Source organism: Hippocampus bargibanti, linkage group LG20 (assembly GCF_051943395.1).
Source record: "Hippocampus bargibanti isolate YZ-2025 linkage group LG20, ASM5194339v1, whole genome shotgun sequence".
Lineage (NCBI taxonomy): Eukaryota > Metazoa > Chordata > Actinopteri > Syngnathiformes > Syngnathidae > Hippocampus > Hippocampus bargibanti.
The window spans coordinates 2,543,563-2,567,723 of record NC_142753.1 but is presented as its reverse complement, the minus strand read 5'-3'; the positions used below and the strand labels follow the sequence as shown (position 1 = coordinate 2,567,723).

Sequence of the window (24,161 nt, the reverse complement as noted above, 5' to 3'; positions counted from 1 at the left end):
TGCATTGTGTCTTTGTAGATCTGGAGAAAACGTATGACAGGGTGCCCAGAGAAGAGCTGTGGTATTGCATGAGGAAGTCTGGAGTGAAAGAAAAGTATGTCAGAGCGGTGCAAGACATGTATCATGACTGTACGACAGTTGTGAGGTGTGCTGTCGGTGTGACGGAGGAATTCAAGGTGGTGGTGGGACTCCACCAGGGGTCAGCCCTGAGCCCCTTCTTATTTGCTATGGTGATGGACAGGCTGACAGACGATGTTAGACAAGAATCTCCTGGGACCATGATGTTTGCAGATGACATTGTGATCTGTAGCGAGAACGGGGAGCAGGTGGCGGAGCAACTAGAGATGTGGAGATATGCCCTGGAAAGGAGAGGAATGAAGGTCAGTCGCAGCAAGACGGAATATATGTGTGTGAATGAGAGGGATCCAAGTGCAAGAGTGATGCTACAGGGAGAAGAGATAAAGAAGGTGTAGGATTTTAAGTACTTGGGGTCAACTGTCCAGATCAATGGAGAGTGTGGAAAAGAGGTGAAGAAGTGTGTCCAGGCAGGCTGGAGCAGCTGGAGAAAAATGTCAGGTGTGATGTGTGATAGAAGGGTGTCAGCTAGGATGAAAGGAAAAGTGTATAAAACAGTGGTGAGGCCAGCCACGATGTTTGGACTGGAGACAGTGCCACTGAAGAAAAGACAGGAAGCAGAGCTGGAGGTAGCAGAGCTGAAGATGTTGAGGTTTTCTTTGGGAGTGACCAGGTTGGATAGGATCAGGAATGAGTACATTAGAGGGAGAACTCATATTAGAGGCTTTGGAGAGAAAGTCAGAGAGGCCAGACTGAGATGGTTTGGACATGTCCAGAGGAGAGAGAGCGACTATATCGGGAGAAGGATGCTGAGCCTTGAACTGCCAGGCAGGAGACCGAGAGGAAGACCGAAGAGGAGGTTAATGGATGTGGTCAAAGAGGAGATGAAGGTAGCTGGTGTGAGAGAAGAGGATGCACAAAACCGGGATAGATGGAGGACATTGATTCGCTGTGGCGACTCCTTTCGGAAAAGCCGAAAGGAAAAAAGAAGACATGGTCAGCAAACATTATGGCAATTTGCGTAAATGGTCATCATACTCGCCTTTTGTCATTCAGTTGGAGGGCACCAGTTGACAGTCAGTTTTGCTTCCGCATAGGACATCCATCCGCGCAACCCAGCCTCATCTCCGCTCACCCTGGCATGGATTCCCCAGGAGTTCCCCCCTTCTGAAGAATCTTCTTCTCCCAATTCTGAAAGAAGCTGGTTAGCGTGGAAGCCCTATCTAATATAAGATCTGATTCCGCCTGAATCTCTGACTGACACCGCCACCCACTCAACTTATCCGTCAATTTCATTCTTACCAACCTGAAGGGCGAGAAATTCCTTTAATGTGCACTGCAGTCAATTACTTTAATGTGCACTGCATTCAATTCGTAATAATAATGGTAATTCGTAATCAAATTAATCTCAACAGGTTACCCTGCCTTTTTAGTCGCAACTATAAACTACTTTTGAACTGACAAATGTCATCACCGTACACAAATGCAGCCAGAAGATAAATTAGCATTTGCGGCAGTCTTAATAAACGTTGGATTTCCGCCATCGCATCGTCAATGTTGAATATTTTTCGTTCGATCAAGCCTAATTGTCATAATTCATCGCTCCCTAGATGGTTGGATGATAAATATTTTGACAGCATTATGAATGTCTGGCATCAAAAAATGTGTCTGAAAAATTCAGCGGAAAAAATATGTGCAAAATAAAAATTATCATGCATTCGTTTGCTGACGAAGTTTCTTGGATAAGAAGCGAAATGTCCGACACCTTCAAGAAGTACAGCTGACGGCTGAAGAAACCTTTTCATCGATGGACCACTCCTGTACGACTGAAAGCTTACACAGACGTATTTGAATAAATGCCAAAAACTATACTTTTAGAAAACAAAACTATTATCGATACGGGCTTTGTCATCGATCCCAAATCATCAGTTGGGTGTGCCAAACTCTAGATGTGCAGGTGAATTACACCAGCCATTGCGGCCTCTCGTCTTGGATCTCCTATGACAATTGAAACAGGGATTAAATTTTGTTTCCAAAGACATCAAGAATCAAAATGCAGTTCGGATGCTACAACTGTGATTCAGCAGCGTCTGCGCCGAGAAAATCACAGGATGGGTGGATGCAAATGGCTTGTGCATCTCACAGTTCATCAATTCGTCCTGTAAATTGAACAATATCTCAACCACCATCCCAGCTCTGTTTGCGAATTGTTGCGGTTCACATCATCTGCATAAAAAGCATAATTAAAAAAGTTTAGTCATCATATTTTGCAAATCAATTTTGTCCTCTTCAAATTAATTCCTCCGCTTAGAAACTAATAAAGGTGAATCCGATCAAATTCAATTTGTTATCGTCTATATGACTCAAATCATCTGTTCTTTGACTTCAGGGGATGACAATTTTCAGATCAAACAAGTGTAATGATCATGTCACAATTATTATCTTAATAAATCTATAAACTTTTATTTTATGAAAAGTCCAACGATATCAACTGGTGAATCTCTTTTCAGTAATTATTCACCAGTTTCCCCATTGTGAGACTACTAAAAGCTTTCTGATTCTGAATTGCGAGATAAATGTTCCTGTCATTTAGCCTAATGTCCCTGACTGTTTCATTACTCTTTCCAATTGAACTGCCATTTACGAGAGGTCAACACAGTGAAATGTGGTGGTGGCCAGAATTATCTCTGAGTGTTAAACCCCTCTTTGAAGTTTTGTGCTGACAAAACCCTTGATAAGAGGCATCAAAATAACTTTGGCTTCTTTCAAATGGCTTAAACAAGCCATGTACATTACAGTTGACATCGATGAGAAGGTTTCTTCAGCCGTCATCTGTACATGTCTGGACATTAGGGATATATAAATGGGGCCGATACGACCAGGCAGACTTTAGTTCGCTGACGAAGCCTCTTGGATAGGAGGCGAAACGTCCGAAACCTTCACTTTTGTACAGATGACAGCTGAAGAAACCTTCTCATCGATGGACCACTCCTGTACGACTGAGAGCTTACACAGACGTATTACAGTTGACACTTTATTTTGTTATGCTTAGAATATCTTGTTTTCTATTCTTTCACCCCCACCCCTACCCCATCCCTTTTCAATTGCTGCTGTGGACTGCAAATGTCCCCATTGTGGGACGAATAAATGTATTCTGATTCAGATTCTGATATACAAAACAAAGTTTAGCTCAATCTAACAAAACTAATCCTATAATTTTATAAATTCACTCTTTGACTCTGTCATTTCATACAATTTCCATTTCATTTTGCATTCGCCCAAATCAGGATTTCAAAAGTCTAATTTGCCTGCCTATTTAATTTAGTTTTTGTTTCAACTGGACGGTATTCATCAAAGAGCTATGGGAAAAACAGCGTTATGTGAGTGGAGACAAAAACCTCCTGACCGCGGGATGTGGCCTGGTGAGGCAGGTGTTTCGATGTGACGGGATAGTCATCTGGACTGTTGTCATGCGTCCACTTGCAATCACACGGCACCTTCCCCTTGTCCTGTGAAAGGAGAACAGAGAACTGCGGCAGGAACAATGTTTTTTGCACAATACGTTTGTGAATGTTATCGCGAGAGTGGCTGCCTTTCCAGCAGCTCCTGTGTTTTGCTTTTCTACTTTCATTTCTTTCATAACTTTGCTGCTGTGAAATGTAAATTTCTCCACTGCGAGACAAATAAAGGCAAATCCAAATCCAAATCCAATCCAAATCCAACCGCCTGTTTCCTTTTCTTTCCGTTTATTTACCCATTCGGCCAACGAATCAATTTGCCGATCCTAGATGCGAAGAATGCGGCTGTGAATCTTGAAAACATTTTTTCCAGGTGTCCCCCCCAAAAAATGTTTTTAACTCCATCATGTTGATCTTTTCCAGGCGTCCCTAGAAAATGATAATATTGATACAATGGACAGAAGGTCCTGATTTGCTATTGTGAATCTTGAACCAACGCTGTCAATATCACCTGGTGAATTGATTTGCTCACTCAACTTGCAATGACTGTGTCTCCCCAGAGTGCTCCATGTTGCTAGATTGTACAGAGCACAGCTGGAGTCACCACACTGGGGGGCTGGTCCCCCACTCCTTTAGGGCAGAGAAGGAGGAGGAGGGCTGGGCTGCCCGCTCTCTCTGGGCAGCCCCCTTCTCCCCCCTGTCCCTTTGTTTCAGCGAAGCTCACACCCAGGGCACCCAGCTGTGTCGACGTCTCCGTTCACACCCAGGGCACCCCACTGTGTCAACGCCTTCGCACAATCAATGCATGCACATACACACAGACACACAATGCATGCACACACACAAAAGGGAACAGACAAAAAGGACAAACAGACGGCACCCCCCTCAGCTGACCCACTGCCCACGAACTGTCCCCTGGACAATGAAACTCCCACGGAAGCCCCGTAGCAACGGCTAGCAATGCTGATAACGCGCTAGTGTTGATGAATGCATTAATGTTACGGAAAATCCATGATGTATCGCAGCTGCATTTAAACAAAAAAATAACACATAATCGTCCTAATGTAAACATTAGGCCCTCGTGCGTGACCCGAGTCTAACAACCGAATAATCCACAGTCTGCTCGGCGCCCGGAAACCGACCCATAACCCGAATAGGCATTATCGAGTTTAACGTAGTAAGTCTACGCCCACAGAGCTCGGCTAGAATTGGTCTACCTTACCATATTCACCTGCCCACAAGCTCACTGATGCGCAGATTAATCGTAATTAGAATTGTTGGGCCGAAAAATTCTTATCAATGCATTCACTCAACACAGCTGCATGCTAGCACCGCCACTCATCCGTTAAGCAATCCTGAGCGACGGACACCAAGAAGGGAAGGGCGGCCCAGTCGAACACAAAGGAAAAAGAGGGCTTCGTCTACCTGGAGAAAAAACCTTCCCCTCTCTCTTCGGCACCAATAATAATGGGTTTATCATGATCATTCGTCCCTGGTACATTGCTTCTACGGGCGTTGATGGCAGAGGGTGGTTGAATCAGCAGGAAGCCAGGTGTTGGACAGAAAGTCAGTTTAATCTTGAAGACAGCGGAGACATCGCAGTGTCGGCTGAAGAGGAAGCATGAAGAGAGAGATAGAGAGAGACGGACTGGGAGGGCATTTATATGGCGCACAGTGTAGCGTGTCCTCAGAGTTCGGTGAGTGTGGCAGTGGGAAGGGGCAGGGTGGGTAGGGCTGGAAGGGAGTTGAGTCTCCGGGCTGCCTGGTGGCAGAAACTGTCCTTGAGCCTGCTGGTCTTGGCTCAGAGAGTCCGCAGTCTCCCACCCGATTGCAGCAGGCTGAAGAGGCTGTGGGAGGGGTGGGTGGGATCGCCAGCGATCCTAATGGCTCTGCGGGTCTTGTAAATGTCCTGAAGGGGGGGGGGGGGAGACACCGATGATCTTCTCAGCTGTCCTCACGATACGCTGCAGAGTCTTACGGCAGGACACAGTGCAGACGCCGTACCACACGGTGATACAGCTGGTCAGGATGCTCTCGATAGTACCGCGGTAGAAGGAGGTCGTGATGGGGATCGGGGCTCCAACTCTTTTAAGCTTCCGGAGGAAGTACAGGCGCTGGTGGGATTTCTTGGCCAGTGATGACGTGTTGTAGCTCCAGGACAGGTCTTCGGATATGTGTACTCCCAGGAACTTGGTGCTGCTTACTCTCTCCACTGCACAACTGTCAATGGTTAGTGGAGCATGCTGGGGGTGCACTCTCCTGAAGTCCACAACAATCTCCTTCGTCTTCTCCACATTCAGACGGAGATTGTTGTCCTTGCACCACGTGGCAAGGCGGCTGACCTCGTCCCTGTAGGTTGTCTCCTCATCGTTGTTGATGAGGCCCACCACAGTTGTGTCATCCGAAAACTTTATGAAGAGGGTGGAGCTGGGTGATGATGGTGAGCAGTCATGTGTGAGCAGAGTGAAGAGGAGAGGGCTCAGCACACACCAATGGGGTCCCCTGTGTTCAGCGTGATGGTGCTGGAGGTGTTGTTTCCAACTCTGACTGCCTGTGGTCTCCCCGTCAGGAAGTCCAGCAGCCAGTTGCACAGGGAGGTGCTGATCCCCAGTTTGCTCAGTTTGTCGGTGAGCTGTTGGGGGATGATGGTGTTGAATGCTGAGCTGAAGTCGAACAGCATTCTGACGTAAGAGTCTCTGGTCTCCAGGTGGGTGAGTGCTGTGTGGAGAGTAGTGGAGATGGCATCATCGGTCGAGCGGTTTGGCCGATATGCAAACTGGAAAGGGTCATGGTTGGAGGGGAGGGCGGCCTTGATGTGGTTCATAATTAGCCGCTCGAAGCACTTCATGAGGATGGGAGTGAGTGCGACTGGGTGGTAGTCGTTGTGGCAGGTGGGGGACGACTTCTTTGGGACCGGGATGATGGTGGTGGCTTTGAGGCACGTGGGCACAACACGTACACGTGCCTCAAAGCCACCACCATCATCCCTATCATCACCATCATCTATTGTCGTGCAAATAGTTTTTTTTCCTTTTCATTCCACAAGAAATAATAAAGTCTAGTTTGAGGAAATGCATTGTCTCCTGCAATCATAGTTCGATGGGGAAATTGATTTACTTTATCTATCTTTTTTTTCATTGTTTGACTTTGACGTCATGTTTCCTGTCAGGGATGACAATGTTAAGCCTAAGTGCACTTGCTTTTATCTGCACTTTTACGGGGCGCAATTGATTCCCTGATGGGGTTGTAAATGAACTAAAATAGCCCCCCACAAGAATTCAACATAATTTTTCTTTTTTTTCAAAGAAGTGTCCATTTATTTTTAAATCCAACAGAAGCAGAAGCTGCTTGAGAGTGAAGACAAATGTCTCCTGAAAATGAGGCAAGACCCCACCTTTATTGAATCGGGTAACAAGCTGCTGAAACGGCATCATTAAAAGAGTAGTTTGTTATGATGAATGGAGCACAATTTGCATGTTTGTTTGTTTGCTTTTTGGGGGGCTGCTACAGAACCGTACTGCGGTCGGAATTGGGATGGCTGGCTGTGTTGGGACGATACCGTCGCGGGAACCTACGCCATCCAAAATTGTCCAGATTACTTGTCGTATGCAGAATCTACAGGTCTGAAATATGGTTTTATTTGCACTAGCTATGTTTTACATCTTATTATTTCAAGTCCTCACATTGTGGAATTGGCAAGGTTATATATGTTTTTGTAGGGGGGTTGTTTCAAAATCTCAAGCAATAAGACCAGGTAAGAACAGACAGAGTGTCCGGCGTATGCATAAGAAAATTATTTGCTCGGATAAACGAAAAGGTTGATGAAAGAAATGGAGAGATCAAGATGTTGAAACTCTCTTTAGGACTGACCTGGGAGGATGAGATTCGAATTAAAGTCATTGGAGGGACAGGCAAGGTTAGAAATCTTGCAGTATTTTGCCCCAAAAATTGTTTGGATTGAATTCGCCTTTATGAGGCTTGATTAGTTACATTTCTCAGCAAAAATGTGAAGAAATTAAGAGGAAAGGAAAGGAAGAAGTAGAAAAACAAAATACAGGAGCTGCTGCAAATGCAGACACACGCGCCACCATCTTGAAGTCAAAACAACAAAAAAACTAAATAAATAATGTGGCACAACACAAAAGATAGACAGTCATTCAATCTTAAGCACTTTCTGCACCCTCTTTCTTGCATGAAGCAATTCTAGATGAGAAAGGATAGGATCAAAGTGTCCTTTTCACCAGTGGATCAGGGATGTCATGGTGAAATGTGCACGTCTGCTACAAGCTAAATGTTGAAAGCAAACACGAAGCTGAAGCATCCATTGACGGAAAGAAACTGTCTCACATCTCCTGTCCAATGTAAATCTGCTTCAATTCCAAGCCGCGACAGTTCCACATACGCATTGGCGCTCTGCACTTACGCTCCTTTCTTCTCATCGTGTTTGCATTCTGAATCGTCGTGAAATTCTGTCAATTTAGAAGTATGGTACGCGGTGTGACACGTTTTAATGCATGATTGTGCCCTCTTTAGAAAAGGTGAGCAAGTACTGTGGAGAGGATGGGCAATGGTATCGCCTCCCAGAGTCTAATATCACATGGGCCAACTATACGCTCTGCGCCGTCGGCATTCAGGAAAAGCTGGAGGTGATTTCTTATTTATTTATTGGTGTATTGGCTAATTAGCGTGTGCACTAAAAAAGTTTCTTTGTAAATGAGGTTCTCAGGAAATTAAATCGTTCGCAACGGGACTGTAATAATATTGATTGGACAATTGTAGCGTTTGTATCTAACTATGTGTGCCGCTAACTGACCGCGCAAGGTAAAGAGCGCACAGCTGTCAGGTGACACGGAAAAAGACTTTGGTAACAAGGCGACCGTGATGGACCCGGAGGAGCAGGACCTTGAGAGGACTCAAATCCTTGACAGCCAGTACAAATGTTTTGAAAAAATGAAGAACGATCCTCCTTATAACAAATCAAGTAATGAATTTACTTTCTCTACACCACAGGTGTCCAAGTCAAGGCTCGGGGGCCAAATCCGGCCCGCCACCTCATTTTTTTCGACCCGCGAAAGCAAATCAAACTTATGAAATTGCACAATGCTAAAATCCTAACAAATGGCATATTTTTGGATGTAAACCACAATAACAGTCATTATTCTTGACTTCAGTTTTCAAATCTAGTTATTAATTTGTTGTGCGCTCTATATGTAATATGTGGAGGGGATGAAACATTCTAATGGCTTCCTCAAATTCATAACGGCCCTCCAGAGGAAACCATAACTACAATGTGGCCCCCAGCAAAAATGACTCTGACATCTCTGCTCTACACGTTGCTCATCTATGAATAATCTTAAATTAAGTTCGGGTCACCCCTCACCCCCTATCTCTGTCTTTGGTGAATCAGAAGTGTACTGCAGTCGCAACTGGGATGGCTGGATGTGCTGGGGGGATACACCGGCAGGAACCTACGCATCCCAAAACTGTCCTGACTATTTCATTGACTTTGACCCAACAGGTAAGCGATTTGCCCGTTGAAATCATTGTCAAAATAAATTTCGATGGAAAAAATATTTCTGTGTATTTACTGTACAGAAAAGGTAACTAAGTACTGCGGGGATGATGGGCAGTGGTTTCGCCACCCTGACAACAACAGAACCTGGTCAAACTACACTCTTTGCAATGAAAATACGAAAGCAAAGTTGAAGGTAATCCTGAGATTCTGAGAAATTGGCAAATATTATTTTGTCATCATATTGTTTTTTAAAGCATTTTACATTTCAGCTTGTACTTTTGCAAGAGCACGGTAGTCAAATCGGTAGTCCACAATGTATTGTATGCGAGTACTTGGTCTTCACTGTCATTTAATATTTCCACAGATGGGTTGTCAATCATTTTCAGTGCTTTAATCTTAAAATATATTTGTTTGTGCATTTGTTTGCAGTCTGCGTACATCCTGTTTTACATGGCTATCGTGGGTCATGCCCTATCTATCGCCGCCCTGCTCATCTCATTGGCCATCTTCTTCTACTTCAGGTACTTTCCTGACCTCCCTCTGAGATTCAATATGTCATTTGGTACTTGTTAATTTTAGCCGAAAATCCAAATTGCGTGTTTCTTGACTAGCGGCATTTTGTTTTATTGAGCTATTTCATTTCAGGGCCGCTGGGGTTCCTTTGGTTGTTCGATACGTTTGTAATAGCTCTCCATCGGCTATTATTTAACTCTGTGCTCGTAAACTGCTTATTGCCATTTTTTTAAAAGTCTGGATCTCAACCCTGACACACAAGAAAAGTATCTGTTTTAAATGACACAGATATACATTTCGCGTTTTCATGTTTTCTGGGGACCACTGTTTGGATCATCACTTACGGGGACCACCCTTTTCAAATGACTGACAGGTCTAAAAAAATCAGGGATGCACACAGTAGCTTTGTTATCTTATATACAACTTTAAATATCACTTCATGAAGTCATGTTTGGACCGTATGTTTTGGGGACTTAAAAAACTGATTTTACATTTGCAATGGGGATAAATTTCAATATATTGAAATGTATTGAAATAATTCACACACACATTTTCAAAACTATCATTAACATCTCAGCAGAAGACGGATCGCAATTCGCCTGGGGAAGATAAATCAACTTGGATCCGGGCCCATTTCTGCTCTTTTCTAACTTGGGAGCGGAATCCTTTCAAGTATTGGAGGTCTTATCGTAACGCTAGAGGATCCAGATGTGAGGCTGAGTTGGGAATGTGGAGGGCTGAGGCCGCGTTGGCTTTGCCAAACACGTACATCGTCAATGTCAGGTGTCTTTGGGAGCAGTTTGTCACAATGAGCACAACCGCCTGACTCTTTACAAGCTTCTCAAAGGTCAATAGAAATATCCAGCATAAGACATATACCGTGGTTGCTTCAATACAAATGACATATTTGGATTATTGGATATTTGGATGCCGTCGCTGCCAACCGCTTAACGCATGTTTCTTAAATGTCATCACGCTCACCGATCCATCCCAACGGTTTCAATCCCAAAGGAGTCTGAGCTGCCAGAGGATCACGCTTCACAAGAACCTCTTCTGCTCCTACGTACTCAATTCCGCCCTGACCATTATCTACCTGGTCGCTGTCGGCAACAATCCACAAGTGGTGGGCCGAAATCCTGTGAGTTTCGCCGCTCTTCCAACAATACCGCTCAATACACAAAAGCCATTGTCTGCGAGGAAGATTATTTCCAGCCTGGGAAATGAGGCGCAATGTATTTATTATTCACGCTCAAAAGAAAAAATGATGCTGTAAAACCATCCATCCATTTTAGGGACTGCCAGCCCTCATTACCGGGGCGGTCGCAGGTAAATGGAGCTGATCCCAGTTGATTTTCGCTAAAAAGGAGCATGAAACCATTCACACTTGCTCTGGAGACAATGGGCAATTTGGAGTCGATGGCATTTAAGCAGGGGGATGGAGACCCTTTATATTAACTGGAAATGATCGAAATTGTATGATTTTGGGGTGAATAAGAGGAGTTTGTCTGTCATTGAGATACTGCGTCCATTGAGGCTGAGTTATCATTTGATGTTTTTTTTTTTGGGGGGGGGGGGGGGTTGTTTTGGAAAATCCCTTGATATTTTCTGAGTTATTTAAATCTCCAATCTCGTTTTGCTGATAAATCTGTCTTGCAGGATTGACTCATGACCATGACAGAACATAAATAAGCCTTTTAAGAACTAATCCTGCTTGGAATGAGTAAAAGATGTCATTTAGCTCAGCAAATCATCTTCCCTTTTCTTTTTTCCTACCATCTGAAACTGATTGTTATTGAATGACTTTTGTGTCGTTCAAAATGTTTATAACAATTAAAATCGGGAATACCGTATTTTCTGGTGTATAAAGCCACCCAAAAGCCTTGATTTCCAAAGATGACCCTGCGCCTTATATGCTGGTGGACCTACAAAATACACATACACATCTCACATTGCCTGTCCCACGTAAATCCGCTTCAATTCCAAGCTGCGGCCTTGTGGATGGCTCTATCCTTAGCGTTGTTTTGGGTACGCTGGTGAGAATTTAAAAATACGTTTATGGCGCTTCTGGAGAGCCGTTTCGAATGTTTTTGTCTTTCCTGAAGCGCCAGCCACAAAAAAATGTATACATATATAAACAACCTGATAAAATGCCTGATACATGCATGCATGTGCCGTTTTTGCAGGTCGGCTGCAAGGTGCTGCACTTCTTCCACATGTACATGCTGAGTTGCAATTATTTCTGGATGCTCTGTGAAGGGATCTACCTGCACACGCTCATTGTGGTGGCTGTTTTTGCAGAGGAGCAGCATTTACACTGGTACTACCTCCTTGGCTGGGGTGAGTCGCCACCATTTACGTGTTTTGAACAACTTCCTGTTTTGGTTTCATTCGAAAAAGCAGCCTCATTTGGAACGTTTTGCTTGACTTTTGATTTTAAGATACTTTGAACTCATAATTTATGGTCCTCATCACAGGTGTTAAAGTCATGGCATGGGGGCCAAATCTGGCCCACCACAGCATTTTCTTCATCCCGTGAAAGCAAATCAAGCATGTCAAGTGCCATGATGCTTGGTTGATCGACGAAAAGGTTTCTTCAGCTGTCATCTGTACTTCTTTGAAGGTGTCGGACGTTTCGCTTCTTATCCAAGAAACTTCATCAGCAAACTAAAGTCTTACGGGTAGTTGAGGCCCTATATATATATCCCTACTGTCCAGACACGATAGGTCCCTGCCAGGGACTTAACATAGCAGAGTCCGGCACCGCTATGTCTGGACAGTAGGGATATATATAGGGCCGAAACTACCAGCAAGACTTTAGTTTGCTGAAGAAGCATCTTGGATAAGAAGCGAAACGTCCGACACCTTCAAAGAAGTACAGATGATGGCTGAAGAAACCTTTTCATCGATGGACCACTCCTCTACGACTGAGAGTTTACACAGATATGATGCTTGGTAAAATCCAAGCCAAAATTTCAAATTGTCGTATGTAAACCACAATAACAGTCTTTATTTTTTACTTCAAATTCTAAAACCATTTGTCTGCAAAGTTAAATAATTAATTAAAAAAAATTATAAAAAACATGGGAACCTATTTTCTGTTCAAATAAGTAAAAAAACATGGGAACCTATTTTGTGTTCATTCTATCCATTGATCCAGCCATTCATTGTCTGCTGTCGGGTCACGGAAGCAGCAGCCTCAGTAGGGAAGCCCAGACTTCCTTCTCCCCAGCCACTTCTTCCAGCTCTTCCTGGCAGATTCCAAGGCTTTCCCAGGCCAGCTGGGTGACATAGTCTCTCCAGGGTGTCCTGGTTTGTCCTCGTTCTGCCAGTGGGACATGCCCGGAATATTTCACCAGAAAGGCATACAGAAGGCATCCGAATGAGATGCCCGAGCCTCCTCATCTGGCTACTCTTGAGTCTGAGCCCCTTCCGTTGATTCGAACCTCACAAAATGTTGTTTTTTTCAAGTGAGAGCATGTAGACCTTAGTCTTCTTTCATCATCATTTAGCTGCGTCAGTTTTTATTTATGCGGATCAAACCTCTAAAGATGGAGGACACTGATTTACTGCTGCGACCCCTTGAAGGGAAAAGCCGAAAGGAAAAGAAGTTTTTATTTACAGTAAAGTCTCGTTATATCGATATTCTTGGGAGTCCGAAAAAATATCGATATAACCGGGACTATCGATATATCCGACCCTGCGCGCATGTAATTTTCTCCTTGCGTTCATAGAAATAGTATCGTAATAAGCGGTACTATCGATATAACCGATATTAATATAACGAGACTTTACTGTATTTTGATTGTATCTATGTCCAATATAGTTCAGCTTGAATGTTTTTTTCAGGGTTGCTTCATTTTTTCCCCCCGTCGCATGCATCAACACAAAATTCATCAACTCTATCAAGTTGATCGATGATCGGTATATAACGCTTCGTCATGGCCTTGATGACAGAAGTGTTTCTATTGAGCCTTTTTTTTCTCTCCCAAGGTTTCCCACTCGTGCCTGCATCCATCCACGCTGTAGCGAGAACAACATTTTTTAACGACAAGTGAGTAGCCAATCTGTCAACAAATAAAAACATACTTGTTTTTTTTCATCTATGCTTTGGATTTCAGATGTTTTTACCCCTTTTTTAAAACTCTGCAGCTGCTGGATGAGCGTGGAAACACATTTGCTTTATGCAGTCCACGGTCCTATCGTGGCAGCGCTCATTGTAAGACTCCTCCGTTCTATTTATAACCCAAGCGTCACATCACATTGACAAAGAAACGCACGCGGGAGCATTTGACACCATCGATTTGCCCCCCCCCCCCCCCCCCCACAAATCCTGTGTGAACCTTTCCTTCTTCTGCAGGTGAATCTTTTTTTCTTACTAAACATCATCAGAGTGCTGGTCACCAAGCTGAGAGACACACACCGCGCTGAGACAAACATGTACATGAAGGCAGTGAGAGCCACGCTGATCCTCGTGCCCCTTCTGGGAATACAATTTGTCATTATTCCCTGGAGGCCGGAGAACAGGCTGGCCGGGGAGGTTTTTGAGTACATCATGCACATTTTCATGCACTACCAGGTGTGTAGACCTCGCAGAGCGCAATAGGCCTGTTTGGGCTACTTAAAAATTGAAATACAATATTGAATTGCTTTTGTTTTGAAGGGCTTACTGGTGGCAACCATTTTCTGCTTCTTCAATGGTGAGGTGAGTGATATTATTTGATTGCTGTATTCAAAACTTGTATTTGGATTGGATGGAAGAGGAAAGGAATGGAAGAAGTAGACTTTTTTTTACAGAAGCTGCTGTGAAGGCAGCCACTCTCGCAGCGCCATCTTGTAGTCAAAACAACAACACCAAAAATTAAATTACAAAATAATGTGACGCAACACAAAAGACACAGACATTCTATTCAACCCTGACCACTTTCTGCACCCTCTTTGTTGTATGAAGCAGTTCAAGATAAAAGACAGGATCAAAGCGTCCTTTTGAGCAATGTATCAGAGACGTCATGGTGGAATATATACGTCTGCTACAAGCTAAACGTTGAAAGCAAACATTGATGAAAAGAGACTGTCTCGCATCTCCTGTCCCACATACATCCACTTCAATTCCAAGCTGCGACAGTTCCACAGTTTTGTTGATAAGGTTTGTGGAGGCAGGTAATAAATCAATTAAAGCAGAAATATTATTAATTTTCGTATCGGTTCTTAATAATGCAACTCCTTGATGGGACGGGCGAATGTGAATTTTCGTCGCGAAGGCGAGCTGCAAACCGATTTGTTGGTGAATTGATCAAACGAAAGGACTCCATTTATCCATTAAACCCGAGCTCATGGGGAGGGGGGATGTTTCAGTGTCGACAGTGTCGAATTGCACAACAGCCACTTTCAAGCTCAAGGTCTGAGTGTAGAAAAAAAACTAACGAGGTAAGGCTAGTTATCTTGGTCCGATTGATTGAAACATAAATGGGTGAGTACGAACAACACAATGCCATAGGCGCAGATTCGAGTACTCGCACACGTGCAATTAAACACACGGTGTGTTGGGCTCTTGTCTGAAATGACGTCAGGTTCCCATCTTCTCCAATGCTCAAAATGGCTCGTGCAAACACGCTCGAGAGACACGCCTCGAGAGGGTCGGCCCGAAAGGAGGGCGAACAAACACATTAACCGTCGCCATGGAATTAAATGTTTGTTTGGTTTTACATATCAATCGTAGTGCCTTAATAAGGACATGCTTTTGGGGTTTTGTACCCCCCCCCCCCCCCCCACTCCCACTCAAGGCCAAACCGCCCAACCAGCATTAGGTCTACAATGGCGCCTTTGTAGTGTGAGATTAGTGAGACAACAAAACAATGAAACAATGAAAGAAAACAATGCTCGACATTGACGTCATAGTTGCGCTCTTGGCTCATTTTGACAATTAGTTTGGTCATTTTGATGATTGGACCATTTTATGGGCGAGATGATTGTGTTCATGCATCATCAGAAAATGGAATGGATCGGATTTCATTAGTCTCGCAGTGGAGAAATTTACATTTCACAGCAGCAAAGTTATGAAAGTAAGAAGGAAAGGAAGAAGTAGAAAAACAAAATACAGGAGCTGCTGTAAAGTCAGCCACCGCTGCGCCATCTTGAAGTCAAACAAAAAATAATAATAATGACAGTCATTCAATCTTCTGCACCCTCTTTGTTGTATGAAGCAGTTCTAGATGTCTTACATCTCCTATCCCACGTAAATCCGCTTCAATTCCAAGCCACGACAGTTCAACGTACACATCGGGGCTCCGCGCTGACGCTCCTTTCTTCTCATCGTGGGCTCCTCAAGCCACGCGTCCATCTGGTCGCAGACTGTCCAACAGCAGCGACCTTTCCGCTGAACAAAGTGAGGCTGTGAAAATGCTGCCCATTACAGGCGCAAAAAAGGACAATCGTCCCAGAGCTGCCAAGCCATGACAGCACACATTCCTCCCAATCAAAAACGGTGCTGGCATATTCGTGCTGCCGAAAAGCCGCAACCACTAGGCAGAGTCTCTTCTTTGATGAATGTCATTGCCCAAACGATCCGTATCGGTTCCACACGACGCACAACACAAAGTGACAAAAGAAAATACAAAAACAACACAAAACAATAAATAAAATCAAGACTCGGAAAAAAGAAGTAAAAGATGGTGCTTTTTGTTCTGTAATAGTCTGAAATAGTTTGTTTGCTTTTGAAAAGTATTTTATTTTGAAATAACATTGCGATGCTGGTTGGTGTTTACTATTCAATGAATATGTTTAGGCTATATATCACTGCACTGTTGCCCTTTTTATATCTTATTTTGAAAGAAATTGAATTCCATACTGTTCAAATCAACTCCGCGCGTATGTGCAGGTACAAGCCGCCCTGAAGCGACAATGGATGCAGTATAAGACAGAGTGGGGTCAAAGGCGAAAGGACCACTGCTCCATGCGCTCCACGTCATACACGGCCACCTCCATTTCAGAGGTCCCTCCCTTGATGTACCACCAAGAAGGCAACAGCGAACATTTGAACGGGCGCCACACGGACGACTCTGAACTGGTGGCGCTGAAAATGGGCGAGATCCCATAAGCACTTCAATATGGCAACCTTGTAGCGTTTGATGACAAATGGTGCAAAGTTGATGCTGGATGTTGCTGCAAAGAGTGACTGACAAGGAGTTACTTTGTTGCAGCAGTTTAGTGACCATGGCGGTGGTGGCGAGACTTTTGATGAGTCAACTGGTGGCAAGGAGGAATAACTGTGACAATTGATTGACACAATCCTTTTTTTATTCTCACCTGATACACCAAAGGGTGGGGGATGCAGGTCCAAAATGAGAAAGGGGGACATTCTGTGTCTGAGTGAGCGCAGATGTGATACCCTACCACACATAAACATACATGCAGACACACACACGCACACACAGAGTGGATATTTAAAAAAAAGACCAGACCCCCGAAAAACCTTTGTTTGCTGATATTAAAAACGACTCCAAGATTAATCTATTCAAAACATGTTCCTCAATTGTGACCGATAACGTGTGTAATTATTTTTATTTTTATTTTAAAAAAAAAATGAATAAAAATAAGCCACTGAGATGTGGTTGCACAACAGTGCACAACCTAGTTTGAAAAAAATTGTTTTGATTTATCTTGGGATTTGAAGAAGGGTGTAGAGATTTTTTATACCGTAATTTCTGGTGTATAAGGCGCACCACATTATAAGGCGCTACAGTAGAGGCTGAGGTTACGTACAACTTCTTCTACAGGGGGAAATGTAGTCGGTGGCTGCTGATAGTAGTTACCAGACCTTAGGTGGCTCAATATGACCGTACTTTACGATGTATAAGGCGCACCAGAGTATAAGGCACACCCCCATTGGATGGTTTATTTTCAAACGTTCCATACATAAGGCACACTGGACTACAAGGCGCACTTTCAATGAATGAAAAAGTGTTATACAATATTTTCCGGTGTATGAGGCACACCGGAATATAAGGTGCACCCCCAAAGAATGATGTATTTTGAAACGTTTTCCACACATAATGCGCACTGAAGGATAAGGCTCACCTTCAATGAATGACAAAAGTTTTACAAATATAATACATATATATCTAAAGGTTTTTCAAATACAGTAAAGTCTCGTTATATCGATATTCAAGGGTGTCGGAAAAAATATCGATATAACCGGGACTATCGATATATCCGACCCTGTTTGCATGTAATTTTCTCAGTGGGTGCATAGAATTAGTATCGATATAACCAGGACTACCGATATATCCGATATCGATATAACGAGACTTTACTGTATAAGGCACACCACATTATAACGTGCTACAGACTGGTGTGACACACTACTTTTTCTACAGGGGGATATAGAGTCGTGGCTGCTGACAGTAGTTGCGAGACCTGTCGTGGCTCAATATAACATGACGTGTGAGGCATACCTGCGTATAAGGCGCAATTAGGCGCATGCATCTTTTGAAGAAAATGAAGGCCTTTGGTGCGCCTTATACACCATAAAATATGGTACATTATATCCAATGTGCACACAACAAAAACAGCAAACACTATACCAGCACTACCAGACTGGTTATGTGCCACAAAATGCTACCAAGTATCTATGTTTGAACCTCTGGAATTGTGTACATAGAAATCCTTTGACAATGCATATTTTGTTTTTGGATTCCCATTTTATCATGCTGACCACGCCGCGGCTGCTTTGCTGATGCGCAACATCACAGGCCCAAGGAGCAAGCGGAAGCTCACTGTGCAAAAAAAGCAGAAAAGATACAAATATGCTTTCCTCCGAAAAAGAACTGTTTTTATATTTGGAGTACACGGAGCACGTCTTCTTCTTCTTTTCCTTTCGGCTTTTCCCTTCAGGGGTCACCACAGCGAATCGATGTCCTCCATCTAACCTGGTTTTGTGCATCCTCTTATCTCACACCAGCTACCTTCATGTCCTCTTTGACCACATCCATAAACCTCCTCTTCGGTCTTCCTCTCGGTCTCGTGCCTCGCAGTTCAAGGCTCAGCATCCTTCTGCCGATATAGTCACTCTCCACTCGACATGTCAGTCTGGCCTCTCTGACTTTCTCTACAAAGCCTCTAATATGAATTGTCCCTCTAATGTACTTATTCCTGATCCTATCTAACCTGGTCACTCCCAAAGAAAACCTCAACATCTTCAGCTCTGCTACCTCCAGCTCTGCTTCCTGTCTTTTCTTCAGTGGCACTGTCTCCAGTCCAAACATCATGGCTGGTCTCACCACTGTTTTATACACTTTTCCTTTCATCCTAGCTGAAACCCTTCTATCACACATCACACCTGACATTTTTATCCAGCCGCTCCAGCCTGACTGGACACGCTTCTTCACCTCTTTTCCACACTATCCATTGTTCTGGACAGTTGACCCCAAGTACTTCAAATTCTCCCTCCCTATCTCTTCTCCCTGTAGCATCACTCTTACACTTGGATCCCTCTCATTGATACACATTGCTGCGGCTGATACACACGGAGCACGTCATCATCAGTTAATTTATTTTCTTGGCTAAAAGCCTGTTGTTTTTTTCTCCCCCATCCCTTTTTTCAAATTCTTCCAATCTTCTCTTTTAATAGAATGAGATCTCGCTTTAAAGAATGACAAAACTTGTTGCTCTTGAGCCTCGTCGTGATTTCACGTCAAAGGTGATACTCACAATATCATTTGTTGCAGGTTAGAAAGAAGTGACAATCAATCTTAGCAAATGATTTACTAAAGCATTTATTTTAGTATATTTCTCACACTTATTTGTTTAAATAGGGATCTGTCCGAGGCGAGAGTTTGTGTGTAACGTTGTCTGTATTTGTGGAAGTTGCGCCGCTTTTTAGTCAAGCAAAAATGCATCACACAATACGATTTCTGCATTGTGATCCCCACTTTGGACAATTCTTGTGATTCATTTTATGTCTTTGTCTCTCTCTCGGCTTCGACTGACATCATTGAAAATGTGATGTTTCTATAAAAAAAAACATTATTTTACAAAAAGTTGACTGAGTGTTTTTTTTCTCCATCCCATGTCAGGATATACAGGTAAATCTAATTTTTTTAGACTCTGATTTTGCCGTTTTTATAAGCTATAAGCGATAATAATCCAAATTCTAACAAATAAAAGCTTGACATATCCTGTGATGCATGTTGTTATTCGAAATAATATATTCATGTCACTTTTTAATGCTGAATAATTTAAATGAATGAACTTTTTCACAATACAGTGATACCTTGGCTTACGAACTTAATTGGTTCCCAGACAGAGTGTGTAAGGCGAAAAGTGTGTATCCCAAAAATTAATTTCCCATTGATCAATGCAGAGTTTCTGAAAAACTACAGAGTCCTTTGGCAACACAAAATTCCTATTTATTTCAAATCGATAAACACTTCAAGGCAAAAATTATTGCATCCAAAAGATAGGCTGCCAAATGAAAAACAAAGTAATGTAGTTTATTCAATACATTGTAAGAATGAAAATTGTAAAGAGCGGTACATTGGGGAGACTAAACAAATTCTCAAAAAAAGACTATCAACATCGCAGGGATAATACTAGTGGGCCTCAATCGGCAGTACATAGGCACCTAAAAGCTAGCAACCACTCATTTGACGACAATGAGGTTAAAATCTTAGCGAAATAACATAATGGTTTGAAAGGGGAGTAAAAGAAGAAATTTTCATAAAACAACTAAATCCTTCATTTGGTGGGGTGAGGTTCAATTTGGATCGTTCATACAATAGCCTGCTTAGGCAACATAGGATTAGTAATACTGATGAGGTGATACCGGTCGAAGTGGGGCTATCAGGCCAGTCGTTAGTCAGAACGATCGGAACTATCAGTGGAGAAGCTGCAGGGAGTAGTCCTCTGCTCCCCCCAACCTGAGAGCAGGGACCTATCATAGCAGAGTCCGGCACCACCATGTCTGGACTGTAGGGATATACAGTAAAGTCTCGTTATATCGATATTCTCGGGAGTCCAAAAAAATATCGATATAACCGGGACTATCGATATATCCGACCCTGCGCGCATGTAATTTTCTCCTTGCGTTCATAGAAATAGTATCGTAATAAGCGGTACCATCGATATAACCGATATCGATATAACGAGACTTTACTGTATATATATATATAGGGCCTAAACTACCAGTAAGACTTTAGTTTGCTGACAAAGTTTCTTGTATAAGAAGCGAAACGTCCGAGACCTTCAAAGAAGTACAGATGACGGCTGAAGAAACCTTTTCATCGATAGACCACTCCTGTATGACTGAGAGCTTACACAGACGTGTTCCCATCGGAAACTATTAAAACGAGAAGAATCAATTCCCAGGTCCCCATAAAACACAATTTTCTACTTTCTAATTTTCTAAGCCTTAAAACTACACAAAATATGTTATTATATATTATTTTATGTATAATAAATGTGCTATGGTATTATAATTAAAGCAATAAACTGTACTATATAATAAAGACATTTTATTTATCTTTGTGATGGTCGTTGATGGCTTGCTGGAATGGATAGCTTTTTGCATAAAGTGTCTCAAGGAGCTCTGGGTTGTACATCTTGGAAGTTGTGTTATGGCAACAGCAACATATGCAAGCAGACACACTAGAAACATCACTAATAGCTGGTTCCCTTGCTAGTCTTTTCATTTCAAATTGAACTGATGGCTAGTGCGGGTTATTTGTGGAGGCTTATTGATGGGAATTTTAACCTTGAAGTTCACACTCTGCCTTTGAACTATCAAAGTTGAAACGAGTCCAAATTTCACTGTTTTCTATCAATTTTGTCACTCTCTCTGTCGTCTGACTGTCTCTTTAATGTTTAAACCACCTCCCCTCACTGCTGCGTTCTTGTCCAATCAGGTGGCTTTAACCGACGACTGGGGGCGAGGAATAGAGGACCAAAACAAGCCAGGTGCCATTTTCTTTGAGGAGAACAGGCTCATTTGCGAACAACACATCACTCATTGTGGCAGCTCCGTGTGTATCCCGAAAAATAATTCGTATGCCAAGGTAAAATATTCAGAAATTTAACATTCGTAAACAAAAAAGTTTGTAAAACCAAGGGGTTCGTAAACCGAGGTATCACTGTATTCTAATTTTCTGAGTTTAACCTCATGCACAAGAAAAATAAGTATATTTGCATGTTTTTGTGCTGAGTTGTGCTGGCAACTCTGGTCTTATATATAGAGCTGCTCTCTCAACCTTGGAGCAGGGACCTATCACTGCCACCTCTGTCCATTCAGGATATATATTGGGCCAGAGTTACCAGCACATTTTTAGTTCGCTGATGAAGCTCTTCAGACGAGGAGCGAAACGTCCGACACCGGCAAAGAAGTACAGATGACGGCTGAAGAAACCTTTTCCTCGATACTCCATCTATAATTTTTGTTGTCTTCTTATTGATAAGACTCATTTCATACCATCAACACAGGCAGCGTGTCAGAATCGAATTCCTCCTGAACACCTCAAGTCACATTTATGCTACAAAGGGCGCCGCATTTATTCCTTGGATACCAATAATTTCTGCCTTGCTAGAGACGCCAGTGTAAAAATATGCAATTTCAGGCTCTGCTGCCTCCTAATAACGCCGCCAAAAGAAGACGACACACCGTCCTCCTTTGAATTCATTCATTGGTCCTATGAGCTTGATAAGGTGATGATGATGATGATCAAGTTTAACGCCAGGGGAGCTGCATTTTCATTCCTTTGATAATTATCGCCTCTTAATAAGATAACCAAAGCAGATCTAAAATCATAAAATTCAAGTCAAATTGTATGCAAAGTGTGCTAAGGAGGGCTTTTTTACGCGACAATGACAACACAATGAGAAGGAAATGTGCATAATTCCACACACATACCTCATCATCATGTTTTTCGGCTCAAGACGGGGATGGATGAGTGGAATGACATTTTGCAGGAAGTCACAGCTTGGAATGACCCCCATGTTGTTGCGAGGTGGAATTGTGAAACGTCAGGGAAACGTGAGCCTTTGATTTGAGACCTGGCATTTGACGGAGCCTTCGGTGTGCCGGCAACTTGCAGAAAATTGTCAATGAGTCAGCTTGAGTGGGTGAAACTAAGAAACTAAGAAACAACACAACCATGTCTGCCTCCTCCACACTGTCTCACAATTGTGATTATAAATATTTTGAGGAATTGTTTGTTTCAGGTACAATATGATCAAGATCTAATAAACCAGCAAATGAAAATAAATAAATTAACATTTGCAGGAAATCATCATCTGTGTGCATAATTTGTGCCAACAAGCCGAATGACCTTTCGCAAAGATATTGCGAACCGAATTAGATGCTGGATGGCAAAGAACTGAAACGGGCAAAGATCACAAATGAGTTTACAGACGCTCCCCAATTTCCAAACAAGATATGTTCCTAACGATGGTTCGTAAGGTGAATTTGTTCGTTTAGAGAAGTACGTTTAAGGCTTGTATAAGTAACTTGTATTGGTTTGTACTGAAAAATAAACATTTCATAAAATATATGTTCCATAAAGATATGTACATGTACAACTGAAGAGAATACTACATATGTTACTACAAAAATGTTTGTATGTACCGTTGTTCGTAACTCGAACGTGCGTAAGTAGGGGAGTGTCTGTATTGAGTGTCTGAAATGGTCGACTAATGTGCCCATAATATATTCATAACCATGTCATACATATGGTATACATACACTAAGAATTTATTGATTTGTTTATTTCATTTTACAAGCAGGAATGGAGTTCCATACATCATCATATAGCCGCCCGTGTCATGCCAGAGGCAGGCTTCCCCCTGCTCTACTCAGTGCAACCGCTTCAAAGGCGAGGAAATCAAACCTTCCAAATCTTTCCTCGCCCTAATCAGCCGCTATCTGCTCATGGCAGATAGACCAACTGAGTGTGAATTTAACAATGGTGGCATGATTCATTCATACACTGGCCTCAGACGGCGAGCGTATGAAGAGCATACATAGTTTCCATCGCTGAATATTCAGTTGTTGCCCCTGCGAGCTAAGTCATGAAAGTTGTCTGAATTCATTCCTTGGTGTCAAAAGGCCAAATCAACCGAGTATCGGACAATGATGCTTTTTCATTGAATGTGTGATTTGTATACTTGATGCCACAAGTCTGTAAATAGCAGCATCGTAAAATAACTCCTCTTTCCAGCATTATGTGGCAACACTCAATAACAAAGCGAAATGAGCATTGTGTGTGCAAACCCGCGTTGATGTATTATTGGAAGGCTACGTTCCCTGTGTGATCATTATCTAAAGTTTGATATTATGAACATATGATGATGCCTGGAAGGAGATTGTGGATTTGCCATATTCATCTTTCTCTATGAGAAGGCAGATGAATGAGACACCCGAGGCATTATCAGTCCCCAAATGGATGTGACAGAAATGAAGAAAAAGGAGTGTTTGTCAAATGAGTTTTTTTTTTCAACCGTCTTCAGTTTGAGGTTTTTGTTTCTGTTTTTCCAAGTATCTTTTGTGTGTGTGTTTTTTTTTTGTTTAAGGAATATTTGTAAAAATATATGATATATAATGTAGCCTTAGCTTCTTT

General features: G+C 42.7%; 1 protein-coding gene across 4 annotated transcripts in view; it reads left to right on the top strand.

Moving 5' to 3' along the window:
• Positions 1-17,421, top strand: part of calcr (calcitonin receptor) — a 48,775-nt gene extending 31,354 nt beyond the window's left edge. For 3 of the 4 annotated variants that reach the window (XM_089023260.1, XM_089023257.1, XM_089023256.1), the window contains 14 exons: positions 6,869-6,941; positions 7,044-7,154; positions 8,067-8,179; positions 8,355-8,514; positions 8,941-9,051; positions 9,129-9,241; positions 9,478-9,569; positions 10,573-10,699; positions 11,745-11,898; positions 13,552-13,612; positions 13,711-13,777; positions 13,919-14,137; positions 14,222-14,263; positions 16,436-17,421. In XM_089023260.1, coding sequence (XP_088879386.1) covers positions 6,869-6,941; positions 7,044-7,154; positions 8,067-8,179; positions 8,355-8,514; positions 8,941-9,051; positions 9,129-9,241; positions 9,478-9,569; positions 10,573-10,699; positions 11,745-11,898; positions 13,552-13,612; positions 13,711-13,777; positions 13,919-14,137; positions 14,222-14,263; positions 16,436-16,654 — 1,662 coding nt within the window. In that variant the 3' untranslated portion in view covers positions 16,655-17,421. Of the gene's footprint in view, positions 1-6,868; positions 6,942-7,043; positions 7,155-8,066; positions 8,180-8,354; positions 8,515-8,940; positions 9,052-9,128; positions 9,242-9,477; positions 9,570-10,572; positions 10,700-11,744; positions 11,899-13,551; positions 13,613-13,679; positions 13,778-13,918; positions 14,138-14,221; positions 14,264-16,435 lie in introns of those variants that run through there. The other variant, XM_089023258.1, reaches the window with a different exon arrangement.
• The last annotated feature ends 6,740 nt before the right edge of the window (positions 17,422-24,161 follow it).